Raw genomic sequence first — 24135 nt, 5'->3', positions numbered from 1 at the left:
CTTGTTTTATTTTTAAAAATGAAAGCTAACTTGGTCTTGTGTGTTCTCCCCATAGACATCTAGCCTTTTTTGTACAATAAAATGAGACTACGTTTTTAAAGGGCTAAGTTCTATTACAGGCTTCAATATATGAAAGTTCATTGTGTAAAACAAGCTTTTACAAAGTATATGTGAATTAAAGTCAATTGTGCAAAACACACATTGGCATATTTTTAAATGGGTGGTGTTATCCTATTGTACTTGCAGCTTACTTTGGGCTGTTGCGCAGAAATCTTTTTCACGCAAGCTTTTACAAAGTAATTGCAAAGTATTTTTATCAAGATTTAAGCAGCTTTATTAAGGCTTTTCAAGCAAATCTTAACTCCAGGAAGGGCGTTTTAAACAGATCTTTATATAAATGCTGAGTGTAGCTTTAAACACTTGCTGACTGCCCTATAGCAATCTTAATGCTACAGGGCGGCAGCTGTGCACCGGATCACGTGTGTGTGTGTGTGTGTGTGTGTGTGTGTGTGTGTGTGTGTGTGTATATATATATATTGGACGGGAAACCGCACTTCCACCTGCAGCGGGTATGCCGCTTACCGATATGCAGGTAGCGGACACACTGTCCACCAGCACCCACCAATCATCAGGCACAGACTCAGAACAGAACTCTGCCTATGTAAATAAGGCAGAGTTACGTTCTGACGGGCAAGGGATGGATTTTGTGTTCCTGCAGGGAAATATAGGGATATATAAATGTGTGTGTTTGTTTATTTCCAGTTTGTAGCTCTACCTTTTCGGGCTATCTACTGCACCTCAAGTGTTTATAAAGATCATGGCTCCTCCTTTAGCCAGGTTAAGGACTCAAAGTATAACGATACTAGCCTACTTAGATGATCTACTCTTAATCAGTCAGTAGCCCGTTTTAAACCAAAGTCTGGTCACCACAGTCAGCTACCTGCAATACTTTAGGTTGGATCCTCAGCCTAGATCCTCCTTAAAATCGTCAAGGAGATTGCAGTACTTAGGGCTGATCATAGATACAGTCCAGAAAAGGGTATTTTTGCCCCAAGAAAGAATCGGTTATGAGTATTGGGTTCTGTGGCTTCTTCACCCCGATGTCTTTCTGTCAATATGCCAAAAATGGGGAGTTCCGGACACGGATCTGTTTGTGACCAGGTTCAACAACAAGATCGAAAACTTCGTGTCAAGGAGAAGGGATTTCCATGGGATCGGTTTTCACTGATCTATGCATTCCCTCCTGTTCTGCTGCTTCCGCGTCTCCTACGCAGGATCAAGCAAGAGGGAAAGGAGATTCTGGTGGCCCTGTAGATCTTGGTTTACCGAGATCATAAGGATGGTGGTAGGGGACCCTTGGAGCCTGCCCCTGTGGTCAGACCTTCTCTCGCAAGGTTCAGTGTTCCATCCTACCTTCAAGTGCTAAATTTAACGGTTTGGCTATTGAGACCCACATTCTAAAGGATCGTGGGCTGTCAACTTCAGTAGTTTCTACCTTGGTTAATGCTAGGAATCCGGCCTCCAGAATCATATATTATAGAGTCTGGAAGGTATATGTCTCCTGGTATGAATCCAGGAGTTGGCACCCCAGGAAATGTATCATAGGTTGGAGCCTTGAGTTCCTACAGATGGGATCAGTAATGAAGCTGGCCTTGAGCACTATCAAGGGCCAGGTGTCGGCCTTATTGGTGTTTTTCAAAGACCACTTGCTTCACACTCTGGTTTGTAACCTTATCCAGGGGGTAATGTGGATTAATCCCCAGTTAAGTCACCCCTGACCCCTTGGGGCTTCAAATTTTAGTCCTGTCGGCTTTACAAAAACCGCCTTTTGAACCGATTCAAGATATTCCCTTGATCCTCTTGATGAGGGAAATGGTTTTTTTGGTTGCCATATCTTCTGCAAGGAGAGTATCAGAGTTGGCAGCTCTTTCCTGCAAAAAAGCCCTATTTGATTATTCATAAGAATAAGGTTGTATTGCGGCCTCATCCTAATTTTCTACCAAAGGTAGTGTCAGGTTTTCATTTAAACCAGGATATTGTTCTGCCTTCATTTTTTTCCAGAACCTTGTTCTGTGGAAAAAAAGTCTCTATATTCCCTTGATGTGGTAAGAGCGCTCAAGGTCTATTTAAAAGCGACTGCTCAGTTTCCTAAAACAGATTTTTGTTTTTGTGTTACCAGACGGTCCTAAAAGAGGACAGGTGATGTTGAAATCTACAGTTTCTAAATAGATTTGTCAAGTGATTGTTCAAGCTTATGTTTTAAAGAGGAAAATTCCTCCTTTTCTGAACTGTATCTATGATCAGCCGTAAGTACTGCAATCTGCTTGATGGTTTTAAGGAGGATTTTTCTAGGTTGAGGATCCAACCTAAAGTATTCCAGGTAGCTGACTGGTGACCAGACTTTAGTTTAGACGGTTTACCGATTGATCAAGAGTAGATCATCTAAGTAGGCTAGTATTGTTATACTTTGAGTCCTTAACCTGGCTGAAGGAGGAGCCAGGATCTTTATAAACACTTGAGGGGCAGTAGCTAGCCTGAAAAGGTAGAGCTACAAACCATTTCTAAATGGATTTGTCAAGTGATTGCTCAAGCTTATGGTTTAAAGAGGAAAATTCCTCCTTTCATATTAAAGCGCACTCCACCAGGGCTATTAGTGCTTCTTGGACAGTGCATCACCAAGCCTCCATGACTCAGATCGCAAAGGCCGCAACTTAGTCTTCAATCCATACATTTACCAGATTCTATCAAGTAGATGTAAAAGGTCATGAGGCTGTCTCCTTTGAGCGCAGTGTACTACAGGCTGCAGTATAAGTCCTCTGGTCTCTTGGTGCCCTACTTTTGTTGTCTCCCACCCTTCATTTGGCATTGCTATGGGACAGACATCCCACAGAGTAACTATCGATCTGTGTTCCCTGATGTATGAAATTAAAATATAATTTTTAAAATGGCTTACCTGTAAAATACTTTTCTTTGAAGTACATCAGGGGTCACAGAGGTCCCTCCCTTCTTGGTATACACGTGTATTGCTTTGCTACAAAACTGAGGTACTCCCGGTAGTGGGAGGGGTTATATAGGGAGTGCACTTTTTGTCTTAGGGTGTGCCAGTGTCCACCACCTAAAGGTGTCCTATAACCCCACATAGTAATAGCTATGGTTCTCTGTACTTCAAAGAAAAGGATTTTACAGGTAAGCTGTTTTAAAAATCCTATTTTTATTTGGGTACAGTGTTGCATGACTGTGCAATTGTCAGTTAAAGTAACGCAGTGCCGTATCACAAGAAGGGGCCTGGTCATGAAGGGGGGGGGGGGAATTTTCCAAAGGTCAAGTGGTTAAAGCCCTACTCCATTCGTTTTAAAAAAAATATCCTAGCATTGGGAACCCCCCGCACTGCAAGGGTTGAACACATGTTAAGTCTAGAGATAAAGTAATAGTACTACGTGTGTTTGACGGGTCCCCTGAAACATCTTTACTTTAACCCTTTGGATAGTAGCTGCACTCTCACCTCCTCAAATACAATGCAGGAGTAGCAGGCCAGTATTGCACATGGGAACAGCAAGGGCCTCTTTAAGCGCCAGAGCTTGCCAGAGAGAGGGGGTAAATATTAAATCCCATTTCCCTACCCACTTCAAGGGTATTTTTTCATTTTAAAAACTATTCTGCTAAGCTGTAAACAAGCTGCCATGCATTTAACCACCTTTAGGTAGGGCTGAAACCTGCTAACAGCCTGTTTTAAAGTGACAGTCCACACTTCCATTGAAATCCATTTTTACTTTCCCCAAACTAGGGTGGAATGGTACTTTTAAGGTGTAATGTAAATCTTAACAAGCTTTTCTTATTTGTTTACTTTGGCATGTCCTAGTATGACAATGCTGTTCCTCCATAGATACAGTACAATGAGTGTTGCCAGTGCCACTAGGGAATGACCTCAGGCATGTTCAAACATGAGTCCCAGGTGAGCTATCCTGTCGGAACTGTCAAAGGCGATGGCCAATCATAGGCAGCAGAGGCATCCCCTGCCCCACAGCCATATGTATGCAAGGAGTGTGTGTGGGTGTGGTTGGGCAGGGGGTGCCTCAATTGCCTATCATTGGCTATTGCCTTTTACATATTCCCAGAGGGATAGCTCAGGCAAATTTGAATTCCTGTCCTAACACACCAAGCTCATCCCTGGTTGTCACCCTAGGACAGAACAAATCTTACTGACAAGATCACCTGGTGAAAGTAAATGAAAATATCAGGAAAAAACAAATTTATTTTCTTACATCAGGGGACACAGAGCCATAGTAATAACTATGTGGGTTATATCGGCATATCAGGTGCTGGACACTGGCACGCCCCTTAAGGCATGAACTTCCCCCATATAACCCCTCCCATTACTGGGAGTCCTCAGTTTTTTTTTTTTTTTTTTTTTGCCAGTGTCTAAGGTGTTGGGCACGTGTAAGGATGTGTGTACTGAGCTCCACGGGCAGTAATCCTTTGATGAGAGCCAGCCATCCTGTCCGGATCCGTTCTGATGTCTCCTTAATGGACTAAATGAAGGTTACCTGGGCCTCGTCGTCCGAAGACACAAGGTTTTGCTTGCAAATGCTTTTAAAGCTGGGCCCTGGGATCCAGTACTTTTTGGGTGTTAAGGCCAATAAAGGTTTACTGGCAGGGTCTTCTTGCACGTCCAGGATTGCGGGATTACCTGAGTGTACCCCTTTTCCTGAAGGTTTCCTTTCAAGGTCTGGGGGCCTACCGTGAAGGGCGAAGATTGTGTGTGTTTCTTTTTATTTTTTATCTCTGACAAACCCTGCTGCGAGGAAAGGTAGGGGAGATAATCTCTCCTTCCATGTATTGTGTTGTCATGTCATGTCATATCTGTGTCATCACTGGAGGCTGTATTGAGCACTTGCCATTCTGACACTGGAAACAGTAGAAGCTCCACTCTCCTCTCCGTTCAAGCCAGCTTCATACCCGAGGGTCTGATCACTTCCAGGGCCCCCAAATTGCTGATTTCGTTCTATTTGAATGCCAGCCAGCTGCCTCTTTTTCTTTTAAAAAAAAAATAAAAAATGGGGAAAAAGTTTTGGCCGCTTGCCAAGCAGAGGATTTACCCCGCCACGATGCCGGTGCTCACGTGGGAGATTTGCTTCCCTGTTTGAAACAGGAGGGGGGAGGGTATTTTCTCATGGGGGTCGTGGCTAAATGGCGTCAGATGCCGGTTACACGTGTAGGAAGTAGTTAGAGCTCTGCAAGAGAAGCTACTGCCTGGCGGTGGAGGAACAGAGCAGAGTGGTTGCTGGTCAGGTTTGGTGACAGGCATTTTTCCTTTTGGCAACATTGTACTGTATAGCTAGGATTAATAGCAGTTATTGTACTGTAAGCTATGAGTGACAAAGGGACCAGGAACCCCTCTAAGGGGTTAATGGTATACAACAAACTAAAAACCCTTCCAAAAGAATGTCTTCCTCCCCGAGAGGTAGAAAGAAAAATACGGCCAGTTGTATGAAGCCGTCAAGGGTAGAACACTTCTGTCCCTTCTGTGTATTTCATACAAACTGTTTTTTTTTCTACCATTTAAAAGATTAGTCCTACTATGGAGAGACATCATAGCAATAAACATAGCAGATTCCCATCTAGTCCTCTGGGCCCTTTTGTTGAGGTGCAGGAGGCTGGGGATCAGATATATCTTCCCAAATATTGGAAGATACTTATTTTTCCTCTTCAGAGGATCCTAGCAGGGAGGGAGTAGCCGCACAAGTCAGGTGCTTGTTCTCTCCCTTACTCAACCCTTTTGTTGCCTGCCACAGGCTCTTGAGGTATCTGCCTCTAATAGGGTTCATTTGAACCTCCCCCACCTGGGGATGTTTTTTCCTATTCATGCATAGCTTATGTATTCTGAATGGGAACATTTCTATGAAAGAAATGGGGGGGTTCCAGCTATTAATGCTGCAGTCACCTCAGTGAGCAGAGTCACCAGTGGATAATGCACTGATGTTAAAGGATCCTATGGCTTATACTTGGACTAGTGCATTTTTGCAGAGGACCATGGCTGAGATATTGATCAGCCGAAGCACCAGGTGAAAACCCTTAGCCAGTCTGTGTCCCTTCCTGGGGTATGACTATTTAGAGTGGATAAGTACATCCAAAAGGGGTAAGGCTCTCTTTACCAATAAAGGAGGTTCGAACAGTTCCCCTTTAATCATGCAGCCTCTCCTAATGCCTGGGTTATCTGCCTTTATGTGGTCTCGACAGGGGCAGCACCAGGATCTTGGGGCAGAAAGCCCATGAAGCAGAATGCTAAGGCCTTCTTATGAAGGAGCACCCCCACTCGTTTGAGTGAGGGAAAAGGTTCTGCGATTCTCAGTCTGCCAGGAGCAATGTTAAGAGCAGAGTGATTTCTGTGATTTTTTTATTTATTTTTTTTCTCTAGGTTGCATCTAAAGTTTTAAGAGCCTGGAGGGCCCAGTCGGCTTTTGATCTGAGGGTCCGTGGTTCGGGTCCTGTTTGGGTGTTGCCTGTGGGGTCCTTGGGGCTGCTGATGTGGCAGTCTTTATGCAAGAGTGTCTGTATCCTCGTTGAATGCTCCTAAGGTTCCAGAAAAAAAGACAGAGAAGTTTCTCTTTCTGGTCTCTGGATCAGCTGTTATCCCAGTCGTTGATATCAGAGATTCCCTTAGTGAAACAGGGTTTTTTGGCTAAAACCTTTTTAGGTCCCAGAGCCAAGCAGAGAGGCAAGACCCACTCTAGATCTCGGAGATCTGAATCGGCACTTAAACATCCGATCGGCTGTGTCCTCCCTGCAAGGAGGGGAGTTGCATATTTCCATGTGCCAAAGTTTCCCGCTTCCCAGAAATCTCTGCGGTTTGAAATATAAAATTATTTTTATCAATCGTGGCACTACCATTCGGCTTAGCAACAGCACAAGTGTTCTGAAAGATTCTGGCACCTCCTTTAGCCAGGTTAAAGGCTGAAGGCATAGCAGTCCTAGCCTATTAGAAGATCTACTTTGAATAGATCATTCAGTCTCAGGTCTAAAACTAGAGTCTGATCTCAGCTGTAGATAGCTGAAATCTCTAGGTTGGATTCTCAGCCTAGGAAGATTCTCCTTAAAACCATTAAGGAGGTTACTTGGGGGGGCTGGTAATACCATACAGAAGAAGGTATTCTTACCCCAGGCGTGAATCAGTTCCATTGTAGGACTAATTCAACTTATCAGGAAAGGAAAATTCCTTCATTTTGGCTGCAGGAGATTTTTAGGGGAAATGGTGGCCTCCTTCAAGGCCGTCCCTTACTCGCAGTTTTATTCAAAGACTTCTTCAAGACACCATCCTGTTGGTCTGGAATAAAGAGGATTCAGGCCTTGTTTCCAATGCGCTTCGTTCACGACATAGGTCAGAGCCTAAATTGGTGGTTGCTATCCAGCAGGAGGGAAAATCTTTATCCTGCAAGGTGTTAACAGCAGATGCCAGCCTTCTAGGCTGGGGACCAGCCCTGGAAGAAGATTCTGTCCAGGGGAGATGATCCAGGTTAGAGGACCTTGCCTATCAACTTTGTTGGAAGTTTCAGGCAGTATATCTGGCCAGAAAATCTTAGTGGTCAGATTACGGGACTGTCCTGACAGTATTCAGTCTGACAGAGCCCAGCGTGGCTTACATAAATCACCAGGGGAGGCACGAGAAGTCGTGCAGCCCAAAATAGGTGAATAATGTTCTAGCTTTGGCATAACTCAACACTCTTTGCCTATCAGCAATTTCAATATTTCAGGCGTACTACTTGAGATGCCAACAATTATTTCCGGGAGAATGATCTCTTCACCCGACATCTTCCTAGCAAGATGTCAGATGGGGTTCTCCGGACATGGACCTATTTGTGTCCAGATTCATTAATAAGGTCGACAACTTTGTCAAATGGGGTCCGCTAGCAGGCGGAACAGACACATTAGTCTTCCCAGGGGATCAGTTCTCACTGATCTATGCATTTCCTCCAGCTCTGCTACTTCCACGCCTTCTCCACAGGATTAAGCAGGAACAGAAGAAGGTGATTCTGGTGGCCCCAGCGGGTCCCAGAAGATCTTAATTTATCGAGATCATAAAGAGGGCAGTAGCAGTCCTTTGGACCATTATAGCCAGACCTTCTTGCACAGGGTCCAGTATTTCATCCTACTTTACGGACAAGGAGTATAACAGGTTTGACTGTTGAATCCCAATCTATAAAAGATCGTGGGTGATCTCCTTCAGTAGTGTCTACTTTGACTAATGCCAGTAAGCCGGCTTCCAGAATCACTTACTATAGAATCTGGAAGGCATAGGTTTCTTGGTATGGATCCAGGGGTTGGCACCCCAGGAAGTATGTCAATAGGCAGGATTCCTGCATATGGGATCTGAAATGAAGCTGGCCTTGACTTTTATTAAGAGCCAGATCCGGGCCGTGTCTGTCTTTCCTACAGCCTCTTGCTTCCCACTCTTGGTGCGTAGCTTATTCAGGGGGTAACACGGTTTATTCCCCCTACCAAGGCACCTCTAAATCCTTAGGATTTAAAATTGGTCTTGTCAGCTTTGTTAAATCAGCCGTTTGAACCTTAGGAGAATTTCTCTTGGTTCTTTGACAAGAAAGATAATCTTTTTTGCTTGCCATTTCTTCTGCTAGAAGAGTATTGGAACTAACAGCTCTGTCTTGTAAGAGCCATATTTCATCATGCATAAGGATGAGCTGGTTTGATGTCCTCATCCTGAATTCTTACCAGAGGTGGTAACAGGTTTTCATTTAAACCAAGATATTATTCTTCCTTCTTTCTCCCCAGAAGCCTTAATCTGGGGAAGAGAAAGCACTTCAGTCTCTTGATGTAGTAAGAGAGATCAGAATCTATTTAAGGGCGAAAACGCAAAACACAGGTTTTGTTTGTACTGCCAGAGGGTCCAAGATATGGTCAGGCAGCGTCAAGAATCCACAATTTTACAAATGGATTTGTCAAGTGATTGATCAAGCTTCAGCTTAAAGAAGAAAATTCTTCCTTCTCATATTAAGAGCACACTCATCCAGGGCGATTAGTGCCTCTTGGGTGGTGCATCATCAGGCCTCTATGGCTCAGATCTGTAAGACCGCAGCATTGGTCTTTGGTTCAGACGTTCGTTTTTTTTTTTTTTTTTCCAAATCGATATTAAAGGCCATGAGGAGATTGCCTTTGGGCACAGCTTACACTGCAATATGAGTCCTCTGGCCTCCTGTTTCCTTGATTCTATCCCCCCCCCTTCAGTTTCCAATTGCTATGGGACATCCCACACAGTTGTTACTATGGCTCTGTGTCCCCTGATGTAAGAAAAAAAATGGGATTTTTAAAACTGCTTACCTGTAAAATCCTTTTCTTTGATGTACATCAGGGGACACAAAGGTCCCTCCCTTCTTGTACATTTGTTTGCTTGGCTACAAAACTGAGGACTCCAAGTAATGGGAGGGGTTATATGGGGGAAGTTCACTCCTTAAGGGGCGCGCCAGTGTCCAGCACCTGATATGCCGATATAACCCACATAGTTATTATTATGGCCCTGTGTCCCCAGATGTACATCAAAGAAAAGGATTTTACAGGTAAGCTGTTTTAAAAATCCCATTTTACCTACAGTGTAAGGACTGATAAGCTGCCGTATATTCTATTTTCTGCTCTTGTGTTTTCGATTGCACTTTAGCAAAGTTGCTGCTGACTAAAATCTTCATGTTTTGTGAAAGCTAGCTGTGCACACTGGTCTTATACAAGCTGAATCCCCTATGTACTGGGTCTTAAAACATGAAAAAGGGCATTTGTAGGGGGACTTAATGCAAATCGTTGATTTATGGACTGTTAAATACATTTAATAGGTAAACACTGAGGCTGGGTTCACACTGATGTGAGTTTCCTTGCATCCAATTCGAATGACAGAGTGTGACTGGCTCTCATAGGAGATGGTTCACACACCTCTGAGGTGGCCGCGGTCCAGATTTGGAAAGGGTCTTGTGTGTCTTTGGCTTCGAATCAGGTGTGAAGGTAGGCAGAATTTCTGAGCTGATTCGCACCTGAGTCAGGGAACAGGGATGCACCAGACCCCCTGCTGTGGACTGCAGCAGGTCTGAACCCAGCCTGAAAGGACAGCTGATATTTTTTTATATGGCCTTCATATCATGCAGTCATCCTTAACTTGCCATCTCACAGCTCAACATTCAGACTAAACCAGTGGATCCCATGGTGGAGGGTGGAGCACAGGTCCAGCAGGTGTTAAACATTGAGTGCTTGGCAGACTTTGATGAGGCTCCACTAACTAATATTAAATTCAGGTATTGGGAACCTGCTGTCTTAATGAGTAACATTTATGGGATTACATTTCTGTTTAACCTCGCCATCTACCTATTTTAGGTACGGAGGAACGTTGCAGAACATCACATTAAAATTGCCGATAACAATCAACAAGTTCTTCCAAGCAACTGAGATGCCGTCCCAAGACTTCTTCCAGCGTTGGAAACAGCTCAGCCTGTAATTGCTTTACCTTGTATTTTAAAGAGCGTTTGTAATACTGGAGGAAGTAATTACTTTTAAGAGTGCTTTGGAAGGCTGATTTTGAGTCCTTGCCACCTATAGTAGCAAGTATTTCGCTTACCAACAAAAATTCCTTCCATTTTCTATATCTCCACTGTAAATTGGTTTGACCGAACTAGTTTGGTGTCTTCTAAACTGATGATCTTAGTGGTGCAATGACAGGTGAAGCTGTTGGCAGCTAACACACATGTTGCTTTGTTCACATAGTTGACTGACAAAACATGGATTCTCACAAGAATGTGTTTTTAAGTGCATCTAAAGCCGAAACTTTTTTTTTTTTTTTTCAAAAAAAAAACAAAACAGATTTTTAGGCATATTACAGTCCGTGCTGTTGCATTTAGCTGTTTTTTTTTGCTTTGTTTTTCTAGGCCACAGCAAGAAGCACAAAAGATTTTTAAAGCTAACCATGGCATGGATTCTGAAGTGACGAAAGCAAAGGTAAGTCTTGTACACAGGCTATTCCATCACACAGTTTAGGAAATCAGGAAGTTATTCTAGTGTCCGTAGGATGCAGCTATTTCACAACATATAGAACAGAACTGACATCATTCCATTGTGATGGTTTATTGTAAATTTTATATAAAAAAAAGTCTTAAAGAATATGTAAACACAACATTTCATATTTCTGATCTGTCCTTCCTCTACCACAGGGATATGCAATTAGCGGACCTCCAGCTGTTGCAAAACTACAAGTCCCATCATGCCTCTGCCTCTGGCTGTCATGCTTGTGGCTGTCAGAGTCTTGCTATGCCTCATGGGAATTGTAGTTCTGCAACAGCTGGAGGTCCGCTAATTGCATATCCCTACTCTACCAAGTATTTGTATTATGTGCATGATAAAGTATCCTGTACTTTGTATCCCCCCCTCCCCCAGACTGCACCTGCTTTGATCATTTCCTCCTCCAACTTCATTATATTACTTAGAAATCTTCCCAGCCTTACATTCTGCCTTTGTTATTGTGGCATAATCAACATAACGGCAAAAGTGATCTTTTTTTTATTGAATGCTATACTGATTTCTGATCCTTAAATTGTTTTCATATATTCCAGTTGTTGGGTTTCGGTACTGCGCTACTAGAAAATGTGGATCCTAATCCAGACAATTTTGTGGGCGCTGGTATCATCCAGACTAAAACTATTCAGGTTGGCTGTCTCTTGCGTCTAGAGCCCAACATCCAAGCTCAGGTAAATGGAGAAAGGTATAAGACAATTTAATTGTTGGCATAAGAACATTCATACACTTTCCTATCAACACAAACACGTAAGGCCTGTTTCACACAAGCTTCAGTTTGTATAAGAGCTGCGTGAACAGCAAGCTTTGACAAGCATTTGCAGAGCTTTCAGCAAGCTTTAACTCTTTTAAAGCACCATTCAGCTCCAGTTTGTAAGACCTATTTCACACTGACCAGTTTTTCAAGTGCATTTGCATTAAAAAAATAAAAAATAAATAAAAAAAATGCCTGAAAAGCTCACGAAAACAGCTTCCTATTAAAATCAATGGATGCTTTCACACTGGGGCAGGGAGGTGAAAAAACTCCTGCAAGCAGCATCTTTGAAGAATGTTTGGAGAGATAGAAAAAACAGCATCCCTCTCCATTGAAATGAATGGAAAGCGCTTGAAAAGCAATCTGTGTTTTACTGGCACTTTAGAAGCGCCTCAATATGAAAGGGTCTAAATATTGGACACATCCTAATGGGAGTGCTGATTGTTTATATAAACCCTTTTTGTTGAAAAAGATATGACAGCAACAGTAATTAAAGTGCTCAACAAGAGCATAGAAAACAATGAAGTACATTTACAGTGCACAAAAGTTGTTCATAATAACAAATACCTGATATATATGCTCAGTAATATATAAGCACAACATTGCACATAACTGTTACTTGATACCCATAGCAGTTCTCTCGAGCGTTGGTTACAGTAAGACCCCTTTCACACCAGGGCGTTTTGCAGGCGCTATAGCGTTAGAAATAGCGCCTGCAAAACGCCCTAAAGAAGCTGCACCATTGTGTGTAGTGTGAAAGCCTGAGGGCTTTCACACTACAGCGGTGCGCTGGCAGGATGTCAGAAAAAAGTCCTGCCAGCAGCTTCTTTGGAGCGGTGAAGGAGCAGTGTGTTTACTGCTCCTCCACCACTGCTCCCCATTGAAATCAATGGGGCAGCGCTGTAATACTGCCGGCAAAATGCCGCTATTGCGGCGTATTGCCGGTGGCTTTAACCCTTTCGCGCCCACTAGCGGGGGTAAAAGCAAATCCGGCGGTAAAACGTCGCTAAAAATTGCAGCATTTTACCGCCCACGCTATCAGCGGTGTGGTGTGAAAGGGGTCTAAGAGCAGATGAACACCAACCATCTATCAGAGTTTTTAAGGTTCTTTATTAAAAAAAAAGTGCAGTGTTTGAATTCCGAGAAGTGAGCTGATGTTTGCCCCAAATATAGAACATTGTTGAGGTCAGCAGAGGTGTCTATTAGTAGAAGGAAGAGCTTGTAAGTGTTATCGGTCAAACATAATAAGATACACCACGAAACAGAAAAAAAAGGTGCGACAATCATAGTGCAGTATAAAATAAACCAATGTTTATTATATGTAAAAATAGGTAAGATGCACATAAGGTGACCAGGAGGACAGTAAGTTCAAGTCCTGGAGGGTTCACTGCACACTGGGGAGTTTAAATGAAGCCTGGCCAGGTTAGCAGGTTGCCACACTTGGGGTATACAAGAGAAGCTGGGATGGCATCAGTGATTGGCGTGTGCTGGGGAGGCTATGGGGTGCATTCTGGGGGACTGCTGAAAGGGGGAGCGCACAGTTTTTTAATTGTGCTGTTGTGTTTGGCAGTTAGTGGAAAGCATATTGATGTATTTATTATTTGACCAATAAATATATATCTTATGACCAAGAAGGCTTCCAAGATCTCTTTTACTTTGTTAGAGCAAATTTAATCTCCTGTATGCTGTGGGGGCGGTTGGTGTCGGTGCCAAAATACAAAAAAAAATTGTTATATACCAATGCTGCACCTAAAATTAGTGGAAAACTAATAACCGTACAAAAATGTATAAAGGGCGCAAAGGAAACAATACAAAAATCGAATTATTAATATACACTGTGTATCTGATTAACCACTTCAGCCCCGGACCATTTGGTTGGTCAAAGACCAGAGGACTTTTTACAATTTGGCACTGCGCTGCTTTAACTGGTAATTGCGCGGTCATGCAATGTTGTACCCAAACGAAATTTGCGTCCTTTTTTCCCCACAAATAGAGCTTTCTTTTGATGGTATTTGATTGTCTCTGCCATTTTTATTTTTTGCGATGTAAGCAAAAAGACCAAATCTTTTTTAAAAATTTGATATTTTCTACTTTTTGTTTATAAGAAAAATCCAATAAACTAAATTTTAGTTATAACTTTAGGCCAAAATGTATTCAGCCACATATGTGATGCGATTCCTTCAGGATTTGGCATCGTGTGTTGAACAGGTTCAGGCCTCATTAGGACCCCCGGTTCAACAACCTCAACCGCTATCTGCCGCTGCACCTATCGCATCAGTCGCAGCCACACATTCATTACAACTACCAGCTCCGGGCCGTTTCTCTGGGGACTCCAAGGCTTGCAGGGGGTTCCTTAGCCAGTGCACAATTCATTTTTAACTTCAGCCCCAAAACTTCCTGTCCGATCAGGCAAAAGTCTCATATATCCTATCCCTCCTGTCCGGAGAGGCGTTGGCTTGGGCCGCCCCTCTGTGGGAACTGAATGATCCAGTGGTTTCTAGCCTGTCTGATTTCTTGAAACTTTTTCGGTATATCTTCGAGGTACCGGGTCGTGTCTCCTCAGCGGCTAGCGTTCTTTTACGTCTCCGTCAAGAGTCTGCGTCTGTGGGACAGTATGCTCTTTAGTTCCGTATCCTCACAGCTGAATTGAGCTGGAATAATGAGGCCCTAGTTGCAACCTTTTTACATGGCCTCTCTGATAGAGTGAAGGATGAATTAGCAGGAAGATCCCTTCCTGCTGATCTGGACAGTGTCATCACCTTGTGTAACCAGATCGATATTCGCTTTCAGGAGAGGGCCCTGGAAAAAAGACGCCAGCACTCCCCGTTCTTTAGGCAGCCTGAGCCCCCAGTCCCTTCTCTTCGATCCGAGGATCACCCCCTGCCTACTGAGGAACCTATGCAGTTGGCTGGACTAAATTATCTCCCGAAGAACGTGCTAGGCGCAGAACTCTGGGCCTATGCCTCTATTGTGGGGCCAAAGGTAATTTCCTTGACACTTGTTCTCTTCGTCCGGAAAAACGCTCAGGGCTAATACATCTGGAAGGTGGAGTATTAGACCCTGAAATATAACCTTCTCCTCTTCTCCTTTCTGTGTTGCTTCATGTCGGTGCTTCCTCTCGTTCGGTCTCGGCACATCTGGATTCCGGAGCCGCTGCCAATTTCATGGATTGGGAAACTGCATCCTCCATGAGACTTACCCTTTTGCCCCTTACAAACGCCATTGGTGGTCTTGGCGATTGATGGCACGGTTCTCCCAGGGGGCCCTATCCACTTTCAGACTTTTCCTGTTAAGATGTCAGTAGGGAACCCCCACCAGGAGTGGATAGCCTTCTTTGTCTTACCTAAGGCTTCATCTACTATTATATTAGGTCTTCCTTGGTTACGGCTCCATTCTCCACACGTTGACTGGTCTGCTGGACAGATCCTGGCTTGGGGGTTCCTCCTGTTACTCTTCCTGCCTACTCAAGGGTACCCCAAAGGAGAAACTTCCTGTTACCACCATCCCAGTATCTTCTGCTCTTCCCGCTGTATATAGCGATCTCTGGGATGCGTCCTGCAATAGTCGGACTGATGCACTCTCTAGGTCATGTGGTACTCTGGATGAGGGGCCCACCTATGAACCTGAGTCGATCATTCACTCCAGTTCGCATAACCATTTACCTTTGCCTGTCCCTAATCTCCCTTGGACGCACAGCCAGGCTAACTTGTCTGCAAGTTCCACAGTTGCTATGCCCTGTGATGCGATTGAGATGGTCGCTACACCTGACAATACTATTCAGTCGACCTCTGCACCAGTTATGCCAGTCCAGCCCATGCCCAATGAGCTTCCTGCTTCTTGTTCAGCACCTCCGGTGACCTGGCCTCACCCTACTGCTACTATGTCCGTTCAAACCCGTTTAAGAGGCTCAAGCCATCCTTTGGATAGAATTCCTCATTCGACCAGGAGGGGTTTTCAATCTTTTTCTCAGGGTTCTCTGCATTCTGTTTGTGTTGCAGCTATCCGGCTTGACTCTTGTGACATGTCACTTTCTAACCAACCTGACCTCAGGGATCCACTGACCTCTGCCCAGTCTGGTGGTCCTGTTATGGATGCCCAGCTCATCTTTAAGGGTGTGGGGGGACCCTGCTCAGGCTCCTGATCTTCTCATGCCCTTACCCATTCCTAAAAAGCCTTTAGTCCTCAAGTCCTCTCGTCCTCTCCCTACCTCTGTTTCGGTCACTGAGGATAATCTAAAATACGAGGTTAGTCAAGTTTTGAATTCCCGGCTCCGTAAAAAGGCATTCTTCAGTACCTCGTACTTTGGAAAGGGTTGGGCCCTGAGGAGAGGTCTTGGATCACTGCATCTGAGGTCTTTGCTCCCTATCTGTTAAGGAGGTTCCATCTGGAGTTTCCCTTTAAGCCTGGACCCAGGCGGGGGAGGGGGAGGCCTCGTAAGAGGGAGGGTACTGTCATGGTTATGCAGTGATCTTCCTGTGTTTGCTTACCTCCCCTCATGTGTTCAGACTAAGAGGCCAGCCACTTCCACCTGGTGTTTTTTATAACCTCTCCTCTAAGCATGGCTCCACCCCAGGCCCTATCAGGGAGCCCTATATTAACCTGTGCACTGCAGGCCATCAGGGCTGATCAACCATTGTGTATTCCTTTGTGTGTTAGCTTCCTGTTACCTGCCGTGTGCTCTTCTACTGTTTTCCGTTACCGACTTTGGCGTGTCTTTGACTATCCCTGTTTGCCTGTGATCCTGACCTTTTGGCGTGTCCCCGACTATTCTTGTCTGCTTGTGGCCCCGACCTTGGCTTTGTCCCTCACCATCCCTATCCTCCTGTTGCCTACTGTGGGTGTGAGCTGGGGGACCCTGGGGGTCACGACCTGGAGCCAGTTGCAGCCGAGTCCATCCTCACCACTCGAGGCTCTGGTGAACACCTGCTGGCTTTTAGACTCCGCGCCCCAGGGAATCTTACGCTCTAACCCCGGTGGGACCTGTCTCCCGTCCGCAGCAGTCAGCCGTAGGGTCCACAACCTTGCGGTGCACTCCTGATCCCTACGGTGTGCATCTGTCACCTCGCCTCAAGGTGACCTGACAATATGTTTGGTTAAAAAAAAGTCAATAAGCGTATATTTATTGGTTTGCGCAAAAGTTAGTGTCTACAAACTAGGGTACATTTTCTGGAATTTACCCAGCTTTTAGTTTGACCTCATTTCTTGAGGTTCTAAAATGGCGGCAGTGTGGAGGGCTTTCACACTGGAGCGCTAGCAGGATGGTGAGAAAAGTCCTGCTAGCCGCATCTTTTGGAGCGGTAAATGAGCAGTGTATTCACCACTCCTAAACCGCTGCTACCCATTGAAATCAATGGGGCAGCGCGGGTATACCGCGGGCAAATGAGGGCATTCCATGGCCTCAAACTGTGATAGACAGTGAGGAGTGAAATAAAAAATGTATACCCTTAGAAATCCTGAAGGCCGTGCTTGGTTTTCGGGGTCCCGTACGCGGCTAGGCTCCCAAAATAGTTTTAAGCAAAGGCCCTACAGATTAAAATGGTGGGTGTTTTTTTTTTTTTCTTCACACAGTATTTGCACAGCAACCTTCCCTCCCACTGCTTGTAAAAGCAGTCTAGAGGCTAATTAGCCGCTAGGATTGCTTTTGCATGAAAGCCGACCGCTGGCTGAAAAGAATACCAAGATGATACCTAAACCCGCAGGCATCATTCTGGTATAACCACTCAAAGTCCAGCAACATACCAGTATGCTGCTGGTCCTTGTTGGACATATATTGTAGTAATTTTTTATTTTTTTTCATGACGCTTGTGGGCTGAACAAAAAAAGGTTGATCAGTGGGTATGCCCACCATTAGAATACTTCCCTTCATCCACTCACCTCTAATGATGGGCATACATGCACCATTTATATATGCTGAAGCATGGGGGCACCCACCCCCAAAGTTAGGAGCAAATCGCTCCTCCACCCCTGCTGCCCACATTCTTCAGCATATATGCTCTTTTTTTTTATTTATTTATTTTTTTAACTGTGTTGGTGAAATCACCTCCTACAGCGCTGGAGTCGCGGCTTTATCTATCATGGGAGGAAACGCTGTTGCTGTCGAGATAAATAAATACGCGCTGCAGCTGAATGGCGTACCTGCTAAGCAAATGATGGTTAACAATAAAACAAAGATTACAGTATAACATATACCATACCTGCAAAGCAAATGCAATAAAGCATAGTAAAAATAAAACCGAGAGAGAACAATAGATGTAGAGAGCAAACATAAAAGAGGGAACAATAGAGAGAGAGAAGAAAAATACAACCGCAACTATTTGTCTTTTTATTTGAAATTTTTTTTGTCTTTTTTTTTTTTCACTTTTATAAAAACTGCAAAAAAACTATAAACTGAACGTTGCAGATTAGGGGGTCTCAAAATGTGATGGCAATCACATCTTTCGAGACCCCACGGCCCTGTGTACGTGTGCCTATGACTTTGGTGCTGTACCCTACGCTAATACTCCCCTAGTGTGTGATAGCGTTTGCACCAATGCAAAGACCAGGACCGGAAGGACAATAAAATGGGTGTCATGCCTAAATCCACGCTTTCTACAGACGCAACATCTTCTTTGGGGGTTTCTTTGGGTAGGGGTACCAGAGGGAACATGCGGAAAATGCCTCTCATGCAGCCGGCTTACTGCATTTGCGATGGGAAGAGCACCATCTGGAAACAGCAGGGCTCTGATCTCTTCCTGGAATTTAAGGAAGGATCCAGTTCGTCCTGAAGCTCTGTATAGCACATGAGCGTTCAGCAAAGCCAATTGAAAGAAGTATACAGACACTTTTTTTTATACCAGTGTCTGGCCTTACGGGCAATTAGGTAGGGTGTCAGCAACTGGTCGTTGAGGTCCACCCCTCCCATATTTTGGCTATATTTGTGGACACAGATGGGTTTCTCCACTACACCAGTCGCCATGGGACTTTGGACAGTCGTGTCTGCATGAAGGGAGGCAAGAACGAAAACATTCTTAATATCCCTCCACTTCACAGCGAGCAAATTATTACCTCTCAAGTAGGCTCTCTACCCAGCCTAAGTCGGGAATCTACAAGCCGCTGGGGAAAGCCCCGGCGATTAGATCGCACTGTGCCACATGCGCCAATTTGATGATCAAACAAGTGACTAAAAAGTGGCACGCTTATATAATGTCCACATACAAGTGGTACCCCTTTCCGAATCAGGGTGACACCAAGTACCACACAATCTTGCCAGAGCTTCCTATGTAGTCAGGGCAGTTTGGCGGCTCTGCGTGACTAACTCTTCCCTTGTAAACGGTAAAACTATATGTATAGGCCTGCGGCCCTGTTGGAGCTTATACATCTTGACCCTGTATCTGGCACACTTGTTGGGAAGATACTGTTTGAATGCCAAACAACCAGAAAACTTTTTTTCCCTGCAAAGGTAAAGCATAATGGACTACTATGCATCGCATAGTAGCTCATTATGTGTCACTTACCTGACACAGGAGCCAGCGAAGTCGCCGCTGATCCCTGTAGTCCGCCGCATCCATCTTGCTGGTGGCGTCTCGCAGCTCCGACCAATGACAGCGGCGAAGCCGCGATGACGTCACTCCCGCACATGCGCACGGGAGTCGCGTCTCGTAGCTCCGCCGCTGCCATTCGGCGAAGCCGCGATGACGTCACTCCCGCGCATGCGCACGGGAGTCGACAAATTAGGCAAATCCATTCTTGGACTTGCCGCATTTAGTGCGCCTGCGCGCCGCTGTCTACGGCGCATGCGCCGTAGACAGCGGTGCCCATTTTCGGGCAAATATCTCCTAAACCATATAGGTTTAGGAGATATTGCTTGGACCTACAGGTAAGCCTTAATCTAGTGGTCAAAGAGGTTTACTTCCTCTTTAATCGGGGACTCATCAACACAGACAACTTGATGGTTAGTAAACAAGGCTGCAAAACGTTGGTTGAAGTGGTTTACGAGTAGCCGAATTTTGTAGAGCCGTTTTGTATTCAGGGTCACCCCGAGGACAACAGAGTTCATTGTCACTGAAGTGCATGAACCGCAAGATCTGCTCGTATCGTGTCCTGGTCATGGAGCCAGAGAGCACAGGCGTATAGTGAATTGGGTCAGTGGACCAATATGACGGCAACTCACTCTTTTTTAGTTATGCCCATGATGAGGGAGAGGCCCAGAAAAGTCGTAAATTTGAAGACCGTAATTGGTCTCCAATCTCTGGCAAGGGTCAGCTGGGGATTAGCGACAATGTATTGACAGCATACAGTGCCTTGCGAAAGTATTCGGCCCCCTTGAACTTTTCAACCTTTTGCCACATTTCAGGCTTCAAACATAAAGGTATAACATTTTTATTTTTTGTGAAGAATCAACAACAAGTGGGACACAATTGTGAAGTGGAACGAAATCTATTGGATTTTTGAAACTTCTTTTTTTTTTTTTTCCAAAAAAGGTTTATTGAAAAAGGTATGAGTAGTTTACAGAGTGATGAACAGAAATAAAGTACATCAGGTACACAACAAGTCATTCAATCGTGACAATTCTATGAGGTGTAAAAATCCCCCATAATGGTACAATACTTTGAAATAACTGGACTAACTTTAGAGCATTAAATGACTCTACAGGTATATAAACACACAGGTGAAAAGTAGTAGATTAACCCAATATCAAGGATAGTAGTTGTTCACATTCTTGAGTATTTTTCCAATGAAAGGACACCAATAAACATGTTACTAGACAGGGGTGTATGTTTTAGGTACAAGCCCTAAGAAAATGGTACAAGGTAATATATAAATGCCAGGACTTAGGAGAGTAATGATGCGTATTCCGATGAGTTTCGGAAATGATGCCAACAAGCCCAAATTTTCCAGAAGCCTAGTGGAGAATCTTTCGTTTGGTGTATAAGTTCTTCCATCTCAGCCACCTTGGAAATGCGATTGAACCAATCTGAGATGGAGGGTGGGGTACTGGATTTCCATAGGACCGGGATGCACATTCTCGCTGCATTAATGAGGTGTTGCGCCAGTGATCTTTGATATTTCGATCTCGAAATCGAGGTATGGTGGAGAAGTAGTTGTGCTGGCGAAAAATCAATGGGGAGTGTGGTGATCTTACAAATGAGACGGTGGACCTCTGTCCAGAAGGGTTGGAGACGGGGACATGACCACCAAATGTGGAGGAGAGTTTCCTCTTCCTGAGAACATCTCCAGCATGTAGAGGGTACTTGGGGAAAAAATTTATGTAACTGAGACAGAGTTTTATACCATTTTGCAGCTATTTTGAAACCATTTTCTTGAACTGATACATTGACAGATCCCTTGTGGATATGGGAGAATATGGCTTCCCACTCCTCTTCTGACCAATGCAGGTCCAGATCTGATTCCCAACTGCCGGAGGATTTAAGAGATCTGGGATTACATTCCGCGAAGAAGATGGTGTAAATTTTAGATATGAGGTGTCTTTGTGGTTCCATCGTGTCGCAGAGAGATTCAAAAGGAGTGAGTGATCTAGCAAAGTCTGGTTGATGCTGGTGGGAGACTAAGAAATGTCTAATTTGGAAGTATACCCATTGAGGGATAGGTCGCCTGGGGTCTGTGCACGGTATATTTGAGCGCGTTAAAAGATTTCCATTGGTGAAAAAGTGTCGGGCTAGTATCTCTGGGTGTGGCCATATGGAACGGAGAAATTACTCAGATTGACCAATTGGGAAGTCTGGATTATGTCTGATAGGTGTTAGTGGGCTGCGGTGAGACGAGATATGTTGTGTTTGGCATACTGATCGAAACACATGTAAGGTAGGTGCTACTAACGGATGCTGTTTACAGATCATGGGGATGTGTTTCTGATCTAACCAGGGTAGATGTCTCGTCGGAATAGGTGCAAGTGTGTTCTCCAGATGTACCCAAGCTTTCGTAGCGATATGTACTTTCCAATCCACAATTCTGGATAGATGGCAAGCCCAATAATATTTCCTTATATCTGGGAAGCCTATACCGCCTTTTGCTTTAGGTATTGCTAGTCTATCGTGGCTTAGTCTGGGCCTTTTTCCGTTCAATAGGAATTGTGTGCAGATCGATTTGTATGAATTAAAAAAGGCCACGGGGAGCTTAATGGGGATCGTTTGTAATAAGTAAAGCATTCTGGGTAAGATATTCATCTTGATGATCGAGGCTCTGCCAAACCATGAAAAGATGCCCGTGGACCATTTTTTAAGATCATTTTGAATGGTCTGGAGTAAAGGAAGGTAGTTGTGTGAGTATAGGTTCTTAATGTTGGAAGGTAGCTTAATGCCTAAGTATGTAATAGCTGAGCTGTTCCATTTAAATGGGAAATTTCTTTGACAATGCTCTACCGCTGTTTTGCTAAGGGATACATTAAGCGCTTCTGATTTATTAAAATTTATTTGCAAATTTGAGATATATTTAAATGAGTCTAGATCTTTGAGGAGGTTGGGTAGCGTAATATGTGGTTCTGTAAGGAACAAGAGGACGTCATCAGCAAAGGCTGCTATCTTTTGGACTGTACCTGCCATCGACACACCTCTTATATCAATATTTGCCTTGATACGATTGAGTAAGGGCTCTAACGTGAGAACAAATAGAATGGGCGAGAGCGGGCAAACCTGACGAGTCCCGTTGGATACGGAGAAGGCATCCGACAGGTGGCCATTCACCCTAACATGGGCTTTCGGCGAGGTGTATAGTGCCATAACATGGGAAATTAATTTGTTAGGTAGACCTATAAACTGTAAGGTTTCTTGCATATAATCCCAGGCCACTCTGTCAAATGCCTTCTCCGCATCCAAGGAGAGGAGGAATCCTTGAGTTTTGGAGGAGGACAGCCAATTATGTATATTAATTGCTTTAATTGTGTTGCCTCTTGCCTCCCTCCCCAGGACAAAGCCCACCTGGTCCAGTGAGACCAGCCCCGGCGGATTTTTTAAACTTTTTTAACTAATAAAAAAATGAAAAGTGGGGCGTGCAAAATTATTCGGCCCCCTTGCGTTAATACTTTGTAGAGCCACCTTTTGCTGCGATTACAGCTGCAAGTCGCTTGGGGTATGTCTCTATCAGTTTTGCACATCGAGAGACTGAAATTCTTGCCCATTCTTCCTTACAAAACAGCTCGAGCTCAGTGAGGTTGGATGGAGAGCGTTTGTAAACAGCAGTTTTCAGCTCTTTCCACAGATTCTTGATTGGATTCAGGTCTGGACTTTGACTTGGCCATTCTAACACCTGGATACGTTTATTTGTGAACCATTCCTTTGTAGATTTTGCTGTATGTTTGGGATCATTGTCTTGTTGGAAGATAAATCTCCATTCCAGTTTCAGGTCTTTTGCAGACTCTTAACAGGTTTTCATTCAGAATGGTCCTGTATTTGGCTGCATCCATCTGCCCCTCAATTTTAACCATCTTCCCTGTCCCTGCTGAAGAAAAGCAGGCCCAAACCATGATGCTGCCACCACCATGTTTGACAGTGGGGATAGTGTGTTGAGGGTGATGAGGTGTGTTGCTTTTACGCCAAACATATCGTTTTGCATTGCGGGCAAAAAGTTCGATTTTGGTTTCATCTGACCAGAGCACCCTCTTCCACATGTTTGGTGTGTCTCCCAGGTGGCCTGTGGCAAACTTTAGACTAGACTTTTTATGGATATCTTTGAGAAATGGCTTTCTTCTTGCCTCTCTTCCATAAAGGCCAGATTTGTGCAGTGTACGACTGATTGTTGTCCTATGAACAGACTCTCCCACCTCAGCTGTAGTTCTCTGCAGTTCACCCAGAGTGATCATGGGCCTCTTGGCTGCATCTCTGATCAGTCTTCTCCTTGTCTGAGCTGAAAGTTTAGAGGGACGGCCAGGTATTGGTAGATTTGCAGTGGTCTGATACTCCCATTTCAAAATGATCGCTTGCACAGTGCTCCTTGGGATGTTTAAAGCTTGGGAAATCTTTTTGTATCCAAATCCGGCTTTAAACTTCTCCACAACAGTATTACGGACGTGCCTGGTGTGTTCCTTGGTCTTCATGATGCTCTCTGCGCTTTCAACAGAACCCTGAGACTATCACAGAGCAGGTGCATTTATACAGAGACTTGATTGCACACAGGTGGTTTCTATTTATCACCATCAGTCATTTAGGACAACATTGGATCATTCAGAGATCCTCGCTGAACTTCTGGAGTGAGTTTGCTGCACTGAAAGTAAAGGGGCCGAATAATTTTGCACGCACCACTTTTCAGTTTATTTGCTAAAAAAGTTTAAATTATCCAATAGATTTCGTTCCACTTCACAATTGTGTCCCACTTGTTGGTGATTCTTCACAAAA

General features: G+C 44.3%; 1 protein-coding gene across 3 annotated transcripts in view; it reads left to right on the top strand.

Annotated features, from left to right (window-relative positions):
- The window catches only part of LOC143933938 (AP-2 complex subunit alpha-1), a 149501-nt gene that overhangs the window by 117576 nt on the left and 7790 nt on the right, over positions 1-24135 (top strand). For all 3 annotated transcript variants that reach the window (XM_077457114.1, XM_077457113.1, XM_077457115.1), the window contains 4 exons: positions 10164-10286; positions 10366-10482; positions 10914-10983; positions 11595-11729. In XM_077457114.1, the coding sequence (XP_077313240.1) occupies positions 10164-10286; positions 10366-10482; positions 10914-10983; positions 11595-11729 (445 nt within the window). The remainder of the gene's footprint in view (positions 1-10163; positions 10287-10365; positions 10483-10913; positions 10984-11594; positions 11730-24135) is intronic.

This window comes from Lithobates pipiens, unplaced genomic scaffold (genome assembly GCF_037356315.1).
Source record: "Lithobates pipiens isolate NorthernLeopardFrog02 unplaced genomic scaffold, aLitPip1_a1.2 Scaffold_27, whole genome shotgun sequence".
Classification (NCBI taxonomy): Eukaryota; Metazoa; Chordata; class Amphibia; order Anura; family Ranidae; genus Lithobates; species Lithobates pipiens.
This window is presented reverse-complemented; position numbering and strand designations above follow the sequence as displayed.